We start from the raw sequence: 19,642 nt of genomic DNA, 5'->3' as shown, positions 1-19,642 counted from the left end.
CAAATCCTCCTTTGTAACATACGCCGAGGCAGGTATATTGGTAGTGGCCACTATGCCTGACAAATGCAATGGCTCAGCCAGGCCAGATGCCGCAGGTCTTTCAGGAGAAACTAAGGCTGCATCAGCATGGGGTTGGTCTCCTGTTTTTAAAGGAGGTACTCTTACCCCTGTGCTTGCCTTGTTCCCTATACCTCGTTTTCTGGAAGACATTGCTTACACACGAGGAAGAAAAGGAGTACTCCCCACAAACTATAACCAGCCTTTAACCTGTCACCACTGTGTCCAAGACCACCAGACTCACGTGCCCACTATCGCTCTGTGTTATCCACGCGCACGCCAGGAGCTCCATGCCTATAAAGCATTAGAGAGTGAGCGCGCGCATCAGCGAACGGCGGCACTCCTACCGCACGGCGCGTGCGCCGTCCTGACGCACGCGGCACATCCGCGACGCGCACAGCAGCGGCGCACGCGCACACCGACGGTGCACACCAGGGGCGCACACACACGCCGGTGGCGCGCACGCGCACACTGGCGCATGCCAGTATTCAAAAAAATGCGCGCCAAACCAGCCATCTGTAATCCCAGACACAGGCTCAAGGTTACCGGCAGTTTCAAAGGGAAATATATATAAAATAATGATAATAATGATTTTGCACTCATGGCTCTTGGGATCAGCAAGTGCCTCCTTCTAGGCTGACACGCTAGAACTGCCTCCGGTTGGAACGCGGCACACATCGGTGGATCCAGACGCCGCCATCCATCTGTCTCTGCAGAGGGCTGTATCTGCACGGGCATAAGACATTGCTATTAAGGAGGTCCACCGTGTCTGGTAAGGGTCCATCCTTATTGTCCCTTGGATTCACTGGTTGCTGGGATTTCTCTTCACACTCCCTTCTTCCCTCTCTACTCATATGGGCTGTGTCTAAAACGAACTGTGGATATGTGATTCCCCTCCATGTGATTGGTGTACCTTCATTGAACTCTATGAATGGAATGAACTTACCTCTACTACTACTTTTTAATACACTAGCTATCCATGAACTTTGGAACTTATTATTTTTTTATTATTTTTTTTTATTTAGCAATTATGGATTTGATTATTTTTGTGTTAGATCACTGAATGTATATTCACTCAATATTTGTTTTTATAATTTATTTGCAAGCACATTTTGAACTTGGTAATACTTATTATTTGTAATTAATATACTCACCTTATATTGATTCAATAACTTATTCAGTTATATTTTATTCACATTTTTGATCATTGGATTTCAAGCGCACTTAGCATATTCTTCTATGATGACAATTACAGGCGTCTCTCATCTTTTTAAGTGGGAGAACTTGGTGGCTGACTAAATACTTTTTGTCCCACTGTAAAATAGAAGGTAAAGGATTGGATTTACTAAAACTGGAGTGCAAAAACTGGTCCAGCTCTGCACAGAAACCAATCAGCGTCCAGGTTTTATTGATATAGTTGAACTATAGGCAAAACGTTTTCGACATTTTGGGTAGAGTGAGGGATGGCTAAAACCCCCGTCATATTTTTTTCGCTGTGTCCCATTGCAGAGATCTCCTTTCACTTCTTGTCCCATAGCCAAACAGAAATTGAGAAGAAATTCTTGCAAATGAAGGGAATTTCTTGGGGACCCCATTGGAACTAGTGTCCCAATTGGAACATTTCCCCTCCATTAATTTTCTGGGGACAACCCAAAATACGTCAATTTCTTTTGCTTTCACTTTCAATGATAATGGTAAACAGAGCAAAAAGAGAAGGAGAATCTCCTTAATCAGGGCACAGACAGCAATAAAAACTGACTGGGGTTCTAATCCACAACTAAAAAAAAAAAGTTTTGTGATACTTTAACTGAACAAGCTAAGTTAGAAGCTGATTGGCTACCATGAACAGCTGCACCAGATTCTGAGCGCTCCAGTTTTATTAAATCACCCCCAAAGCCAGTCAGGCTTTGAAAGGGTTTTATTTGAACTACTGGCTTTTTTTGTAATCCTGAAATTCTGGACACCTGAAGTGAAAGAAAGTTAATAACCATGGTATTGAATTTACCTGGTCTTGTTTCCCCTTTCACCCAAAAGAGGAAGGTCTGCTCTTCCTCTTCCTCCTCCCTTCTCGTCTACAATATTGCGAATATTTTTTGGTTTTGGCAAGTACCCACTCCCACTTATTACTATTATACAGGATTTATATAGCGCCAACAGTTTGTGCAGTGCTTTAAAATGTAAAGAGACAGTGCTATTATAATACAATAAAATACAAGAGGATTAAGAGGGCCCTGCTCATAAGCGCTTACAATCTAATAGGGTGGGGCAAGTGGTACAAGAGGTTTTACCTGTGGGGAATGAGAAGATGGATGTGATAAAAGTTCAGTTATTTGGAGATGTGATAGGCTTCCCTGAAGAGATGAGGATAAGGGATCGCCTGAAGGCAGCCAGACTAGGAGATAGCCGGACAGACGAAGGTAGAGAGTTCTAGAGCAGTGTTTCTCAACTCCAGTCCTCAAGCCGCCCCAACAGGTCATGTTTTCAGGCTTTCCATTATTTTGCACAGGTGATTTGATCAGTTTCACAGCCGTTTCATCTGAGGGAAATCCTGAAAACATGACCTGTTGGGGCGCCTTGAGGACTGGAGTTGAAAAAATAGGATTTTTAAAACAGCTTACCTGTAAAATCCTTTTCTTGGTGTACATCATAGGACACGGCGCCTCAAGTAATTACTTGGTGGGTTATGGGCCTACCTTCAGGTGTTGACACTGGTATAACCAATACAGAAGGTTGACTCCCCTATATAACCCCTCCTCCTTCCAGGAGTCCTCAGTTTTTGTAGCCAAGCAAGTAATATACTCTCACCCCATAAAACAGGGGGGCGGGAGCTCTGTGTCCTATGATGTACTCCAAGAAAAGGATTTTACAGGTAAGCCGTTTTAAAAATCCTATTTTCTTTATCATACATCATAGGACACAGAGCCTCAAGTAATTACTTGGTGGGGTGTCCCATAGCAATGCTACTTGAGGGGAGGGAGACACAACCCGTAGGGCACTCCCAGACCTTGAGGAATTATACTGCTGCCTGAAGCAAACTGCGCCCAAAGGCGATATCCTCATTCCATCTTAAATCTACTTGATAAAACGTTGTAAATGTATGTACTGAAGACCAAGTTGCGGCCTTGCAGATCTGAGACATGGAGGCCTGGTGACGCATTGCCCAAGAAGCACCAACCGCTCTGGGCCTTAACTTGAAAAGGGGGAATCTTTCCCCTTAAATCATAAGTTTGAATTATAACTTGCCGAATCCACTTAGCCACAGTGGATTTTGACGCTGCCTGTCCTTTCTTAGGACCCTCTGGCAGAATAAATAAGACATCAGTCTTACGAATCTTAGCAGTTTTCTTTAAATAGATCTTCACTGCTCTCACTACATCAAGACAATGTAGTGACTTTTCTTCCTTTGAAGATGGTTTTGGAAAAAATGATGGCAGGACAATATCTTCATTCAGATGAAAGCCTGAAACCACTTTTGGCAAAAACCTGGACGAGGGCGTAGCACCACTCTGTCCTCATGAATAATCAAATATGGCTCTTTACAGGAAAGAGCAGCCAATTCTGAAACCCTCCTTGCTGAGGATATAGCAACCAAAAATATCAGCTTCCTAGTCAGAAGGACTAAGGGAATATGCTGTAATGGTTAGAATGGCGGTTTTTGTAACACTGACAAAACTAAATTCAAGTCCCAAGGGCTTAAGGGTGATTTAACTGGTGGATTAATCCGCATCACTCCTTGCATGAAACCCCCGACTAAAGAATGCATAGCAAGTGGTCTTTGAAATAAAATTGATAAGGCTGAGACTTGGCTCTTAATAGTACTCAGGGCCAACTTCATCTCTACGCCTACTTGTAGAAAGGCAAGAATTCTGCCTCTAATATATCTCCGAGGGTGCCAACCCTTGGATTCACACCAGGAAACATAAGCTTTCCAGACTCTATAATATATAGCTCTAGAAGCTGGCTTCCTAGCATTAATTAAAGTAGAAATAACTGCCCCGGAAATCCCACATCTTTTCAGAATGTGGTACTCAATAGCCAGGCCGTTAAATTTAGCATTCGTAAAGTAGGATATAATATCGGCCCCTGTGAGAGCAGGTCTGGCCTTAGTGGAAGGGACCACAGATCCTCCACTGCCATCTTTACGACCTCTGCATACCATGACCTTCTGGGCCATGCTGGTGCTGCCAGAATTACCGGTTTTCTTTCCAGCTTGATCCTGCAAAGAAGTTGAGGCAGTAACTGAATAGAGGGAAATGCATAGATCAGTAAAAGCTGATCCCACAGCATCACCAACGCATCTGTTCTGCATGCGAATGGATCCTTTGTTGTGGACACAAAGTTGATTAACTTTATGTTGCACTGGATGCTAGAAGATCTACATCCGGAGTCCCCCATCCTTGACAAACAGCCCAAAACATGTCGGGGTGAATAGACCATTTCCCTGGGAATAATCTGCTGGCGGCACGTGTAGTGCGCACGCATGGGCACGGAATATTTCTTTCTGCCCAAGTTAGAATATGGTTCACTTCTCTCTGCACTGAGAGATTCTTGGTGCCCCTTTTGGTGATTGATATAGGCCACAGCTGTGGCATTGACGGATTGGATCCTGTTGGGACAATCCCTTAACCTGGAAGTCCAGGCTTTTAGAGCCAGACGCACTGCCCGAATCTCTAGGATGTTGATGGGCAAGGCCCATCTTGAACACTGTCCTTGGACAGTTGTCTTCTGTCATTACCACTTTCCAGATAAGTGGTCTGAAGGATTTACCCTTTAGGACATTCTTTAGTAACCACCAATTGAGGCTTTGGGACACCCTTAGGAACAGCCGCATTGGCAAGTCCAAAGCTTGGATCGTTTGGTTCCAAGCAAATAGAATACTGTTTTGCAACAGTCTCGAATGGAACTGGGCAAAGGGAACTGCTTCGAATGAAGCCACCATCCTTTCTAACAACCTCATGCAAAGGCGAATGGAGGGACCTCCTTTTGACCTGACCATCCACACCAACTCTTTTATGGAGTTGTGTTTTGTTTTGTTTTTTTCCTGGGCAAGAAGACCCTTTTTCTGGGCTGTATCTATGATCAGACCCAAATACTGCAGCCCTTTTTTAGCAATTTTAATGGAGACGACTAGGTTGAGAACGCAACCCAGACCTTTCCAGGTAACTGGTTGTAATGCGTACACCTTACTCCGAACAGCGATTGGTCTATTAGCAATAGATCGTCTAGGTATGCCAAGACTGTTTAAGCCCTGTGCCCTTGACGTGGCTACAGGTGGGGCTAGCACTTTTGTGAACACTCGAGGTGCTGTAGCTAGCCTGAAGAGCAAGGTTATAAACTGAAATGCTGCTGTTCTACTTTGAACCGCAGAAACCTTTGGTGAGCGGGAAATATACGGACATGCAGATATGCAACCCTGATGCTGATAGGCGCCAGAAGTTTTCCTCCTTGCAGGATAGAAACTACTGACTTGATCGACTCCATAGAAAGGAGCGGATCTTCAGGAACTGATTTAGATTCTTTTAGATCTAGAATGGATCTGTTGAATTTCTGCGTGGCTCTGTACATGTACAGGAAACGCATGAAAAAGGCAGTGAAGGTCAAGGTGAAGGGTGAAGGACATTATATATATTTTTTAGCAGACATCCTAGAGAATAAAATGGAGATTGTCGCAATACTTTATGTCACACTGTATTTGCGCAGCGGTCTTACAAACTTAATTTTTTTTGGAAAAAATACACTTTATTGAATTTTAAAAATAAGAAAAAACAGTAAAGTTAGCCCAATTTTTTCTATAGTGTGAAAGATGTTCACACTATAGAATTCCATGTTCGTGGAACGGCGACAAACTTTGGCACTTAAAAATCTCCACAGGCGATGTTTAAAAATTTCTACAGGTTACCAGTTTTTCATTAAAGAGAAGGTATTGGTATTAGAATTATTGCTCTCTCTCTAACGATCGTGGCGATACCTCACATGTGTGGTTTGAACACCGTTTACATATGTGAGCGTGACTCGAGTATACGTTTGCTTCTGCGTGAGCTCGGAGGGACGGGACGCTTTAAAAAAAAAATTTTTTTTAATTGTTTCTCTTATTTATGTAACTTTTTAGTTTTACACTGTTCCTTTATAAAAAAAAAAAAATTTGGCTCATTTTTATTCCTATTACAAGGAATGTAAACATCCCTTGTAATAGAAAAAAAACATGACAGGGCCTCTTTAATGTGAGATCTGGGGTCAAAAAGGCCTCAGATCTTACATTTACACTTCAAAACAATTAAAAAAAAAAAAATTCTCTTCAAGGCCGGAGGGCGGAAGTGACATTTGATGTCGCTCCGGTCCTCCAAGGGCATAGAATCGAGTGGGGGCCATCTTGCCCTCACTCGACTTCCTGCACATCCATCCCGGGGATCGTATTGTTTCCGCCGTTGCCGATGGGTCCGGTAAGCGGTGGAGACCACCGGGACGTGGCAGGAGAGGAGGGGCACTTCTCCCGTCGCCCATAAAAGTGATCCCATAAAGTAGCGACATATATCCACGGTGGGCAGATCTGGAAGTGGTTAAAAGCAAAAGAATTTAAAAAAAAAATTGTTTGATCTTTTGCTTTAAAGAAAAAAAAATTGTTTACTTCCACCCTGGACCCGGAAGTGACGTCATAACGTCGCTCCAGTCCCCCAATGCCATAGAGGCGATCAAAGACTATCTAGTCTTTTATTGCCACTGTGACCAGCCAGCAGCACTGTTGTATCGTTTCTTGGGCGAGATGGCAGAAAAAGGTAAGCCCGAGAGACACCAACAAGTGCTGCGAGGAGGGGGGAGGAGGAGCATCTCTTCCCGCCACTTCTAAAAGCATTCCAGTGGCTCATGAGCTGCTCAGAATGCTTTCAAGAGAAAGCCAGCTGCCGGCAGTAAAAAAAAACAATTCGGGGGTTATGGCTATCTTCAGCCATAATCCCAGTTAGCCACTTGCAAACCGCAAGTATTATGGTCGGCAAGTGGCTAGTATCAATCTCTGCCCCAGAGTGAGTTGCACGCCTCACTCTGAAAACGAATGCGGAAGCAAACATCTATATCACTCCATATAAGACTTCTGAGCTGCGCCCACAAAGGGGGCGTATCACCGCCATCACGCAGTGACGTGAACATGACGGTGACGCCGTGTCCTCCTGCGAGATCTGCCCAGGATCCAATAGGTCCATCCGTCATGTGACTCGCCACAGAGTGCATGAGCGTCATTGCTGCCATGGTGCGATGACGTAATTACGTCATCAAATCAATGCGCTCCGGAACTCTAATGAGAGACATTCAATTCAGTTCAGGAGTGCATTGATTTGATGACGCAATTACGTCATTGGGCCATGACAGCAATGACGCTCAGTGGCGAGTCACATGATGGACGGACCTGTGGGATCCTGGGCAGATCTCGCAGGAGGACACGGTGTCACCGTCATGTTCACGTCACTGCGTGATGGCGGTGATATGCCCCCTTTGTGGGCACGGCTCAGAAGACTTATATGGAGTGATATAGATGTTTGCTTCCGCCAATTCGTTTTCAGAATGAGGCGTGCAACTCACGCTGGCGGCCACGCTTTCCGGTCTTGTCATCGTGGGCGGAACCATGCCTTTTCACTCTCAATTACCAGACTACTTAGATACTTTATAAATATGGGCAATGTGCGGGAGCTAAGATATGCCCCAGTTGAAGTCCATTGGAACTAAACGCATCGGGATTGAATGTGTTGCTCCCCACATTGCTTTTTAACTTTGTGATCACATTGCTGTACACATCTGAGAATCAATGTTTGTACCTTTTTATAATAAATCCCCTTTTGACCTGCACAATATGGAGCCTTTCTGTTTTTTACCATTTTTATGCTGGTCCTGGTGAGAGCTTTTTTTTTCACCCATCATCCACGTCTGGATTGACTTCCAACTGAGTTCCAGTTCCATCCAAGTCCCGTTCAGCGTTGGACTCCCAGGCTTTGGCCAAATTAAGCGCGATTGACTCACTGCCGCTGGCATGTGAGTCCACCCCGTCTGGTAAGAGTACATATTACATTTCCTTGGTGGAAGATATACTATCTTTGGCGTTCCAACGGTCAGCCACTTTTTTTCCATTTTCACCTCAAGAGTGGATCCCAAGTCCTTCACACTTATGGACATTTTCTTTATTAAGCTCACTACGGTGGTGAATTCATGGTTTCACTAGTTTATAGTCACTGGACTGTATTAATATCAGTTTTTCAGTATACATCATTATTCTTTGCTTTTCACATTTTTAATGCACTGTATTATACTGTTTCTTTGATGGTTTTATAGCGCTACACTTTGTTTCCATATATTTATTTGACTTTGTTTTAGTGTTAGCAGCTTTGCACATGATTGGTTTAGCGCAGTCATTTCCGCCCAAAAAATTTCTACAGCTATAAAAGCACACACTTTAGGATTAATTTATTTGGAGGCCAATGACTTCAGCCGTATATATTCAGTTGTGAAAAGAAACTGGTAATCTGAAAACACATCCTATGTGAACAGGGAGAACATACAAACTTTACATAGAAGAGAAAAGGAGAAATCCCCTGAAGTGGGACTTTAGAGGCACCACTACAACAAAGATAAAGTGTATATGAAAAATATATAATTTTATTTACAAAGAAAATAGCATATCAAAAAATAAATACATATGATACTAACACAAATATACATAAATTACAATATATATATATATATATATATATATATATATATATATATATACACATACATACATACATACATATATATATATATATATACACACACATACATATATTTGATATGCTATTTTCTTTGTAAATAAAATTATATATTTTTCATATACACTTCATCTTTATTGTAGTGGTGCCTCTAAAGTGCCACTTCAGGGGATTTCTCCTTTTCTCTTCCATAATTTATTGGGATGTGGCACACCCATAGATAGTATTCTCTGTCAGATTTCTTCTTTATACAAACTTTACATAGACATTAGCTTGAGTAAAAGTCAATAAAAGAGTGCTAAGTTTTTTGGCAGTCATTTCTAATTAATATAATACTCACCAGCAATAGTCCAGGAGGTGTGGAGGAAGAACTGGGATGTAAATGTGCTGCCAGTACATGGGGTACAGCAGGGAAGCAGAAGCGTGAACACAGGCTGTTAACTGCAAAAGAAATGAAAGGCGCATTACATGGATATATAAACAAACACTGCAGTGGAAAATATTGCAACATAAAGCTTTCAGAATAATTAAATGCTCGTACAGGCAGAATTGCGTACCTATATGTCGCAGCCTTCTTCGGGTCTGCTTGGGCAAATGTGCGCGGACCCCAAAGACTGTGTTGTCATTCGCTGCAGCACAAGCCAATCAGTGGGTCCTGGCCAATGATTTATGGCTGGCAGCCGCTGAGTGAATGACAGAAGAGAGCCCTGTGTTGATAAACAACACAGGTCTCTCTACAGACAACTGCAAAATGCAGGTTTTTTTCTCCCTGCAAAGCATTGCTTAGTAAAAGAAGCACAAAGTACACACACTAAACATTGTTAGGCACACATTTAACCCCTTGATTGTCCTAGATGTTAACCCCTTCCCAGCCAGTGTCATTAATACAGTGACAGTCTATATTATTAGCACTGGTTACTGTATTAGTGTCACTGGTGATGCTAGTGGCAGTCAGTCTCCCCCTTCGTCAGTTAGTGTCAGATTGGCAGCTGCACTATCACAGTCCCACTAGAAGTCGCTGATCACCGCCATTACTAGTATACAAAAAAAAAATACAAATTCCAGGTAATACCAGGTAAGCAGTAAAATTATTGCCTGTACACCTAATCAATAACCTAACAATGCCAGCACTCAAAAGTAAAAAAATAAATTCAACTATCCACCTCATCTCTAGGTAGATGATGATACCATTTGATCACTAAAAGTAGAGGTATGCATAAATTATTTCTAAATAAGGCATGTGCATAAAAAAGATGAGAGTTTTTTATGTGTAGAGTTAGAATGTCTTGCTGCTGAGACTAAGCAGCTTGTGTTCCCAGAACACCCGATTTGTACTACAGGACTTTTTACATAGCAGCAATGGCCTATTGGGCCTAAGCAAAAGTAGAATTAAAGTCAGAAGTTCTGGCCTTGTAGGCTGGGCACCCCGATTGTACTTTCATGTTATATATCCAGGTTTACCTAGCTGTTGTTGAGCATTCTCTCCTATTCTGTGCAGTTGCTGCAGTCTCCTGTGCAGTCAGGGGATCACATGACCGCACTGGAGCAGGCTTACATTGTTAAAGCGGATCTTCACTCATTTTTTACACTTTCGCTCCATGGCTTCTAAATATAGCACCGAGTGCTATATGGACATCAGTTTTTTTTTTTCTTTCCTACCTTAAGATAAGTGGCCCGGCCTGTCTTCGGTCCCTGCGGCTGTGGGCAGGGATTTTGCGGGTATCCACGTCATTTCCTATGATCGCCGCACTGTCTCCTGGGATCTCGTGTCATTCATCCCAGGAGTCACTGCGGAGACCCACCGTGAAATCTCGCGTGATTTCAACAGACATTGATGGCGCTAAGATTTCTGTTTACTGCGCATGCGCGAGATTGGGGATAGAACGGGCGGTGCATGCTGGTCGATCAGCAGCACCATATCCCGGAAGAGGATGCCTGTGGGCTTCACATGCCCACAGGCAAGATGAAAACCGGCAGCAGGAAATTTTATAACTTTTTTTTATTGGAGAAAACGGAGAGCAGTAAGCTCTAAAACCGGAACGAGTAAGTTCAATATTTATATATATTAAACATTGTCATTTTGCCCCAAAAAAAAAAATATGTGGAGACAGTGAAACCCCGCTTTAAGTATACACATCTTTATTGTTGTCTGTGTTGTTACTTTCTGTTTGGTGAATATGCTGTCACTGGAACAGTAAGTGAGTGGAATAATCTTTTACAGAATCTAACAGTAAAAACTTAGCAGGACTTCTAAACCTTCTCCATTATCTAAAACAATATAGAATTTGACCAGATATGCACTTACATTATAAGCACCCACACCATTCATTAAACAAATATATATATATTTAATAATCTTTTCAGGTTATTTGGAAATGTATGTAAAAAATATATAATGGTTTTATCATTCATAATTCAGCGATTACAATTTTTTTGAAGCATAAATATATTAGGATGATTAATATTTAACAGAAAAATTAGTGAGACCAGGAAACAGCTTTGATTACAGAAACTGGAACTTGGCTGAGCACTGGATATGGTGGAAATATAGCCGGAAAAAGTGAGTAAAGAAGATTTCAGTAAAAAACCAAACAATTTCACTTTTAGACCTATATACAAGATAAGTGACATATACGAGCTATCTGGTTGCACCTCATTCTCCATTTTTTCTAGGTTTTATAAATGGCCCAGACTGTCTGTACCAAGATCACAAAACATGCCCCTAAACAGTTTAATCACGTAAAGTATTTGGCCAATGTGACATAGTCTGAACACACTCCAGGCTTTAATTAGTACTCTGAATAAAGGTTTAACCCTCACCTAGAGTTAAATTAACAAAGCAGTGAATCTCATATTCACCAAACATTCTCTGCAGTTGAATATTCTAGGTGCATGCGCTTTAAATGAGTGATTGATTCACCACCAGTGAATGTTTGGTGAAAGTGCCACTTAGTGTAAAAATGATTCTTTGGTTCTAGTAGCACCCTTGAAGCATCCTTCTGAGATTCGTAGGCATTACCAAATAACAGAAAAATTGAAAAGCACATTATCAAAAATGGTGTCAAATCTGTAAGCTAAAAAAAAAAAAAACATGACAATTAGTTGAACGCTACAGATAATTTAATATAAGGGATGAAGGAGTACAAGGAAAGGAAGTTCCAGGTTAGAGGTGAGTCGGGAAGAAGTAGAGAGAAGACACTGCTGGAACTGGCAGCAGAAGAGCCAACCTAACAATCATTATAAATCAAGGACAGGAGCTTATCCCACACTATAAGGAGGCATTAGGTTTTAGCCTTTCTCATTGGTGTTGCTCCATGAAGGATTCAATTCCAGGATAGTAGCCCACCTAATAGTGTTTGGAGATACAAGGCAATTTTATATCTCCTTTGTGGTAGAGTGCATTACCAACGGGGGCCGCTTGAGCACGAGGTGTCTTTCGTTGATGGTATTCAGGCTTTGAGGCTTCCCTAAGATTCTGAGGGGTCACAGAGCACCTCATCTTTCCTAAGGACTTTTTTTTTGGACTCTGTTACATATGAATTAATATTTGTGTGTGGAATTTGTTTGTTCTTTAATTGCACCAAGTTCTCCTAGTTATTTTTTAGCGCTGTTAATGCTGGGATGATTATTTCTTATTTTGATCTTTGCATTTTTATTATTTGCTACAGATAATTTGATGTATTAAACATTCCAAAAATGGCTAAATGCATATGAAGTACATAAGATTACGTTATTGTGTGATGACTGTTCAATGTATGTTATGAAACACTGGTACCACAGCACATACCGATTCCTCTGATGTGCCGTATGGATCCTGATCGTTACAGAACACGGATAATTGGGCCAGTTATGGGAGTCAGAGCCCTGGCTACCCAAGTTCATTTAACCCTACTAAATGTGGCTAGCAGCAAGCCCTGAATGCTCCCCAGAGAGCTCGTTAGGACTGATTGGTAAACGAGGGAGAACCAGGAGGCGGTAGGGAGCATCTGGAAAGGGTCGTGATAACAGGAGCTAAGTCTATCTTGCAGAACGCTCTCTTGGGATAAGACTGCTCTCTGTCACACACTGTCACCACTGCCCATACAGCTGTCTTGTGGTGACAGTATAACATCAATCACTTGTTAGACAAACTAGCATTTATAACACTATAGTACGATTGCAAAAAAATAAATAAATAAATACAATAACTAGTTTGTTTGCTTTCTACTACATTGCTTTCCTCTAGCTTGAGTACAACGAGTTCTCCACCATCATATTTGCAGAGATCTATCTTGAGAAGCAAATGCAGCAGTGGGAGAGAGGTCCTGGACCTCTCAGGTGTGCAAATTTACAGAGGTATGTGGTCTCCCATGGGACTACATAGCCACAGTAATGACTAGGTGAAAGAATGGGAGCATTCTTCCTGTGGTGTTCTGTACAGACTTAGATGTTTTTATTAGAAACCACAGATCAAAGGTGACTTTATAAAACAAATATTCGGGAGAAGCCTAAGACATTTTAAATACGGGAAAATACATGAATGTACAACAAAAAAGGTCAATAAGCAACTACAGTCACACATGCAAATATAATGATACGTGTCAGCTTATGATAAGTTCTGCATCACTGCCTATCACAGAAGAAAGAATCTGGCAACCATGTTTCACACACGTCGAAAGCTCAGGAAAGTAGTCTCAATTAAATAACATTTTTTAAAATGTAACAATTGAGCTCAAAGCAAAAAATATTCAACAGAGTTTGAAGCAATAGATAAAATAAACATATGATTATGTTCTGTGTGTTTAATTCCACCAGACAGCACTGCCACACCTAAGAGGACAGTGGGGTTGATTTACTAAAACTGGAGAGTGCAAAATCTGGCGCAGCTCTGCATAGAAACCAATCAGCTTCCAGATTTCTTTGTTAAAGCCTAATTGAACAAGCTGAAGTTAGAAGCTGATTGGCTACAATGCACAGGTACACAAGATTTTGCACTCTCCATTTTTAGTAAATCAACCCCACCATGAAAACTCTATGGTGGTACATTGGGTTTTATTTTAACTTCCAAACTTCAGCAAATGATGTATATATTTTTATTGCTAGCTGCCATAACCCTGGTATACTCTTCTTCAGCGGGCAGTCCGGATTCCGATAATAGTGGTCTCTGCGGCAGATTCACCGCAAGATCACTTATCGGCGGCATGAAAGGGCCCCCCCTCCTGCCGCATTCTGGTGCAGCCTTCAGCACTTACCAGAGCCGTCGGTAGCGATGGAGGCGATCGTATGCTTCTCCTTCCTGGGTATAGAGACGAGTGAGGGGAAGATGGCCCCCACCGGTCTCCATACCATTGCAGGGCAGAAGCGTCACCAAATGTCACTTTCACCCATAGCTCTTAAAGGGCCATTTTTTTTTTCAAATGACAAAATTATATATATTTTTTTTATTGCATTTTAGTGTAAATATGAGATCTGAGGTCTTTTTGACCCCAGATCTCATATTTAAGAGGTCCTGTTATTTTGTTTTCTATTACAAGGGATGTTTACATTCCTTGTAATAGGAATAAAAGCGACACAATTTTTTTTTTTTTTTAAATAAGTGTAAAAATAAAAAATAACAGGTAAAATAAATAAGAAAAAAAAAATTTTAAACATGCCCCGTCCCGCCGAGCTCGCGTGCAGAAGCAAACACATACATGAGTAGCGCCTGCATATGAAAACGGTGTTCAAACCACACATGTGAGGTATCGCTGCGATCGGTAAAGAGAGAGCAAGAATTCTAGCCCTAGACCTCCTCTGTAACTCAAAACATGCAACCTGTAGAATTTTTTAAACGTCGCCTATGGAGATTTTTAAGGGTAAAAGTTTGTCGCATTTCCACGAGCGGGTGCAATTTTGAAGCGTGACATATTGGGTATCAATTTACACGGCGTAACATTATCTTTCACAATATAAAAAAAAAAATGGGCTAACTTTAATGTTGTCTTATTTTTTTAATCCAAAAAAGTGCATTTTTTCCCAAAAAAGTGCGCTTGTAAGACCGCTGCGCAAATACAATGTGACAGTAAGTATTGCAGTGACCGCCATTTTATTCTCTAGGGTGTCAGGAAAAAAAAAGTATAATGTTTGGGGGTTCTAAGTAATTTTGTAGCAAAAAAAACAGTTTTTAACTTGTAAACATCAAATCGCAAAAAGAGGCTCGGTCCTTAAGTGGTTAAAATCCAGTAATATACTGTCTCACCCTGCTCTGCACATGCTAAATTACTCTCTATTTTTAGGCACTGCTAAATTTGTAGAGGCTAATCTGCTGACAGTCTTAAAGCAGAATTAAGCCCTCCTATCCTTTACAGCCAAGGAAGCTTCTTCTGTGTGATCTGCAACTGCCACGGTGCTGCACATGTGATCAGTTATGACACCAGCCATTTGACGGTTTGACAGTTTAGTTGAGGACAAAAGCAAATGTGACAGTTCGCAGTCTTGGCATTCCAGGAATATAACTGTTTTTTGAAAACACTATATTGACGGGTTTAGTTTTGCTTTACTGCTGCTCAGGGGCTCTGGACTTCAGCAAAATGGAAGCCTCCAGCCAGAAGGAACTGGAGCAATGTTGGAGGCAATTTACAGCACATACTAATTTTGGTAGAATAATTATTAATTTCGGATGTATGTTCCTTGCTAAAGAACATGATTTTTTAATCAAGTTGTTATGGGTAAAGTTCCACTTTAAGGTTGTCATGATAAAGGTGCAGCTTTTCTGTACATGATGAAAAATTATTCATGTTGACTTATATAGTTACTGAAAGATCCACTGTAACCCCATCCTCAGGGACCATTAACAAATAATGTTTTTAAGTTATCCTTCAGTGAGAATGGCTGTGATAACTAACAATCCAATAATAGAATAATAAACCAGCGCAGGACAGTGGAAAATAAAAAAAATATGACCAATTAGAAGTTCTCAAGGGTTGGTTTTGAGAAATATGTATACAGGAAATCCAGACAGAATATGATAGTAACATCTAACAGATTTATGTTGTAGGTTGTAAGAATTAGTCACTAGTCATATCAGGCCGCATATAATTTAACCAGCTATTTGTTGTGCGTGTATCTCAGAGAAAGGTAGATAGCTGGAGTGGTGGTATTTACCACCTATACTGAAGAGAAGACCAACATACGTGGTAATGTAGCAAATAGAACCTACTGGAGCATTACAGTATGAAGAGTACAGCACCTGGTAGAAGATACACTGCACACTGACTTTATTGTTTTCTTAATCTTTGCAGATAACAAGTAGAGCAATTTCAGAGCTGGCTGCAGCCTGGCAATTATCTGGACTGGAGGCAGTCAGTCCCAGCTCAACTAAAGAAATATCTTAAAAACACACATGTGGACAGCAAGCATACGTAGGAAAAAGGTGCTGAAAGCTGAAGGGAGACGTTTAGGTTCTGGTGCCTTAGCAAATGTTCCAGCTATCACAGGGAGACGGCAAACATCAAGAACTATCAGGGAGAGGTTACTGCCGCCATATCCTTGGGGCCTAAGATAATACAGCTATTTCTATGTCTGTATAGAAATACCATACAAATGTTAATTCCTGAAGTACCACAGACCTGCTACACCTTGCCATATGTATCACAAATGGTTGACAAGTGTGCACTCTATTCTTCTACAGTAAAAGGTTTTTTTTATGGGGTAATGAGAAGTATGGTCAAAGCATTTTTTGGCTGTACTTCCCTTCTGGGTCACCCACAGGTGTGCACACAGGGTGTGCCAGATGTGCCTGGGCACACCCTAATACGGGGCTTGACAACCTATCGACCACGATCTACCCATCAATCATGGGCAGGTGATGGGTAGACCATGAATCTTGATGTGCAAACAAAAATGAATTTGCATATGTTCTGGGTCAGTAACCAATAAAGTATTTAAGCCAGAGGGTGAGCATAACTGCCAGGCAACTAGCATTTTTAGAAAAAGGTCTGGAAAGGCAATAATTAGGTACATTTTTGGGGGTTACTCCAACCAACCATAGCAGAGCCATGGAATTTGTCTTTGCTGCCCATCTCTCACCAGTTCTCCTTCTCCCTGTCTTTCTATATTTTTCCAGTACAGCTGGTGCTTATATGCTTTAAGCAGATTAACAACCAAGACAGTAGAATTTTTCATTTATTTTTCTGGACGGCAGAATATATCTTTAAGGACACAGAGTTGATACAAAGCAATATACAGTTACAAGATACTGGGTTATCGCCTTCCCATTCAGAGACAAGAGCACACCAGGAACATGTAGTCGTCTGCATTATCAGACACACTCTAGTTAACACATCACCAGCTGCACTAGAGCGAGTCCTGTGTCAGGCGCAGACCAGCCATGTAAAGCCTCGTTTGGCTGGTTATGGGATGCATGCTGAGGGGGAGCAATCATACAAGCATATGACAGGAGTGACTACGCTTGAATAAGCCAAAGAGGCACCAACGTGGCTACAAAACAGGGATCTGGCTCATTGATGGCTCCAAGACAGGGAGAGGGGAGCTGATGCCTTGTTGTATAACCATGATTCATTCTTGTGTTGTGTATCTGTCCAGGGTGTTTGTGTGTCAGAGTGTACAAGAGCTAAAGCTGCAGCTCTTCAAAGTTTTATTTATTTTTAATGCATTTGATATTTATTTCAATAAAAAAAGGTTCATCTCTAAACGTTTGCTGTTTTTAAATTGCTCAAGAGGTAATGCAGGATTTAAAAGCAGAGGGCCTTTATTTTATTTTGAGGGTTCATCTAAAGCAGGGGTGTCCTAACTTTTTTCAAAGAGGGCCAGATTTGATGAAGTGAACATGCGTGAGGGCCGACCATTTTGCCTGACATTCTTTGAACCATTAAAATTCGGTCTAAGTGTGTTCGTTCGAGCACTAATACACTGCCCAACAAGAATTCTCTTGCCTTTGTGGCTGTGAGTAAAGAGATGAGCTTGGGTGTGTTATTTGGATATACCGTATTTATTTGCGTATAACATGCACCTTCACTTTGAGGGAAGTTTCAGGAAAAAAAATTAAATTTGAAATAAAGAGCTGTGAAGCAAAATAAGAGTCAGTGCCCATCTGCAGCCTTACAAGTGCCCACCTGCAGACCCACCATTGCCATGAATGTAGCCTCACCAATGCTAGGAATGCAGCACCCACCATTGCCAGTAATGCAGCACCCACCATTGCCAGTAATGCAGCACCCACCATTGCCAGGAATGCACTCACCATTGCCAGGAATGCACTCACCATTGCCCGGAATGCACCCACCATTGCCGGGAATGCACCCACCATTGCCGGGAATGCACTCACCATTGCCGGGAATGCACTCACCATTGCCAGGAATGCAGCACTATTGCCAGGAATGCAGCACCATTGCCAGGAATTCACTCACGAGCGCCAAAGATTACCTACAGGAGAATCTCCTATTTACACGGCGGCCTCTTTAATAGAAAGTCCCACCTCTTTTGATGGACAGAACAGTCATCCAATGGCAGCCCCAGAGACGGGACTACCTATTACAGAGGCCGCCCGTAAACAGGAAATTCTCCTGTGTGTGTGTACGGCGCTCGTCCCACCTTCTCCCTGTCCCCCTCCAAGGCATATACATCTTTTGTGGTCCTGGCGCTGGGAGATCGTCGGGGGGCCACAAAAGATATACATGTCCAAATAACCAGGCGGACCGTTTAAAACCGGAACGTGGGCTGCGATTGGCCTGCAGGTTGGACTTTGGAAATGCCTGATCTAAAGGAAGGAAAAAGTTTGCAGGCCTAAATAACTATATATTTGGCAATTGTTTATGAATCAGCGTAACAATGTCTTTAGTAGAAAAAAAACAAACAGCCCACAAACACATGTATATCTATATATCATTCGTAAAAACCCTACACATAGCCGCAGCGTCTGCCAGTCACTTCCAATGTTATCATACCAAACATTTCTTCATTTTTCACGTATCTCACACCGACGCAAAGACACCGCTTCGTTTAGGCGTGTCTCGCGGTTTTATGCTCCACAGACAAATCAATGTCATTTGCGAATTTTCTGTACACCGAGCGGTGCCGTATCAAGGCTAAACCTTTTCAATCATTCCACTCTCACGTACCTCGATCCGATTCGAATCCAGTCACATCCACGATGCACCGATTCGTTCCGGTGTGCCCCAGTTGTTTATGGCCTCATTTCAATACATGCTCCAGAGTCACATTCGTTGTCAGTCGCAGGTTGCGGCACAACGATTTATGTCTCTGTCATGGCACATCATTTCACTGTCATGTATCACGTTCCGATACGAATCTGGTCGCACTCAAGATGCACCAATTCGTACCGCCGTGCCCCAGGTATTTTAGCCCCATTTCAGTACATGTTCCAGAGACCGGTTTGTGGTCAGTCGCAACAGCGACACGACCGATTTGTGCCTCTGTCATTGCAATCAAATATATTCACTGCCACATACCACGCTCCGATTCGAATCTAGTCGCATCCACGATGCACCGATTTGTTCCGGTCTGTTCCAGTTGTTTTTGGCCTCATTTCAGTATATGCTCCAGAATCCAGTTGTTGTCAGTGGCAGTTGCGATGTGACCGATCTGTACTTCTGTCATGGCAAAAAAAAAAAAAAAAAAAAATTTTTTTGTGCCTCTGTCAGGGCAAAACATTTCATTAATTTCACTGTTACGTACAGCGCTCCGATTCGAATCCAGTCGCATCCGTGATGGACTGATTTGTTCCGGTGTGCCCCAGTTGTTTTTGGCCTCATTTCAGTACATGCTCCAGAATCCGGTCGTCAGTCGCAATTGCGATGCGACCGATCCGTACTTCTGACATGGCAAAAAAAAAAATACAATTTTGTGCCTCTGTC

At 42.0% G+C, this 19,642-nt stretch overlaps 1 protein-coding gene across 6 annotated transcripts in view; it reads right to left on the bottom strand.

Moving 5' to 3' along the window:
- DENND1B (DENN domain containing 1B) overlaps positions 1-19,642 on the bottom strand; it is a 422,418-nt gene that overhangs the window by 145,200 nt on the left and 257,576 nt on the right. For all 6 annotated transcript variants that reach the window (XR_012235321.1, XM_073592973.1, XM_073592974.1 and 3 more), the window contains one exon: positions 9,130-9,230. Coding sequence is in view for 5 of the 6 variants with exons in the window: in XM_073592973.1 (XP_073449074.1) it covers positions 9,130-9,230 (101 nt within the window). In the remaining variant the exon portion in view is untranslated. The remainder of the gene's footprint in view (positions 1-9,129; positions 9,231-19,642) is intronic.

Source organism: Aquarana catesbeiana, linkage group LG07 (assembly GCF_042186555.1).
Source record: "Aquarana catesbeiana isolate 2022-GZ linkage group LG07, ASM4218655v1, whole genome shotgun sequence".
In the NCBI taxonomy this organism is placed as follows: Eukaryota; Metazoa; Chordata; class Amphibia; order Anura; family Ranidae; genus Aquarana; species Aquarana catesbeiana.
This window is presented reverse-complemented; position numbering and strand designations above follow the sequence as displayed.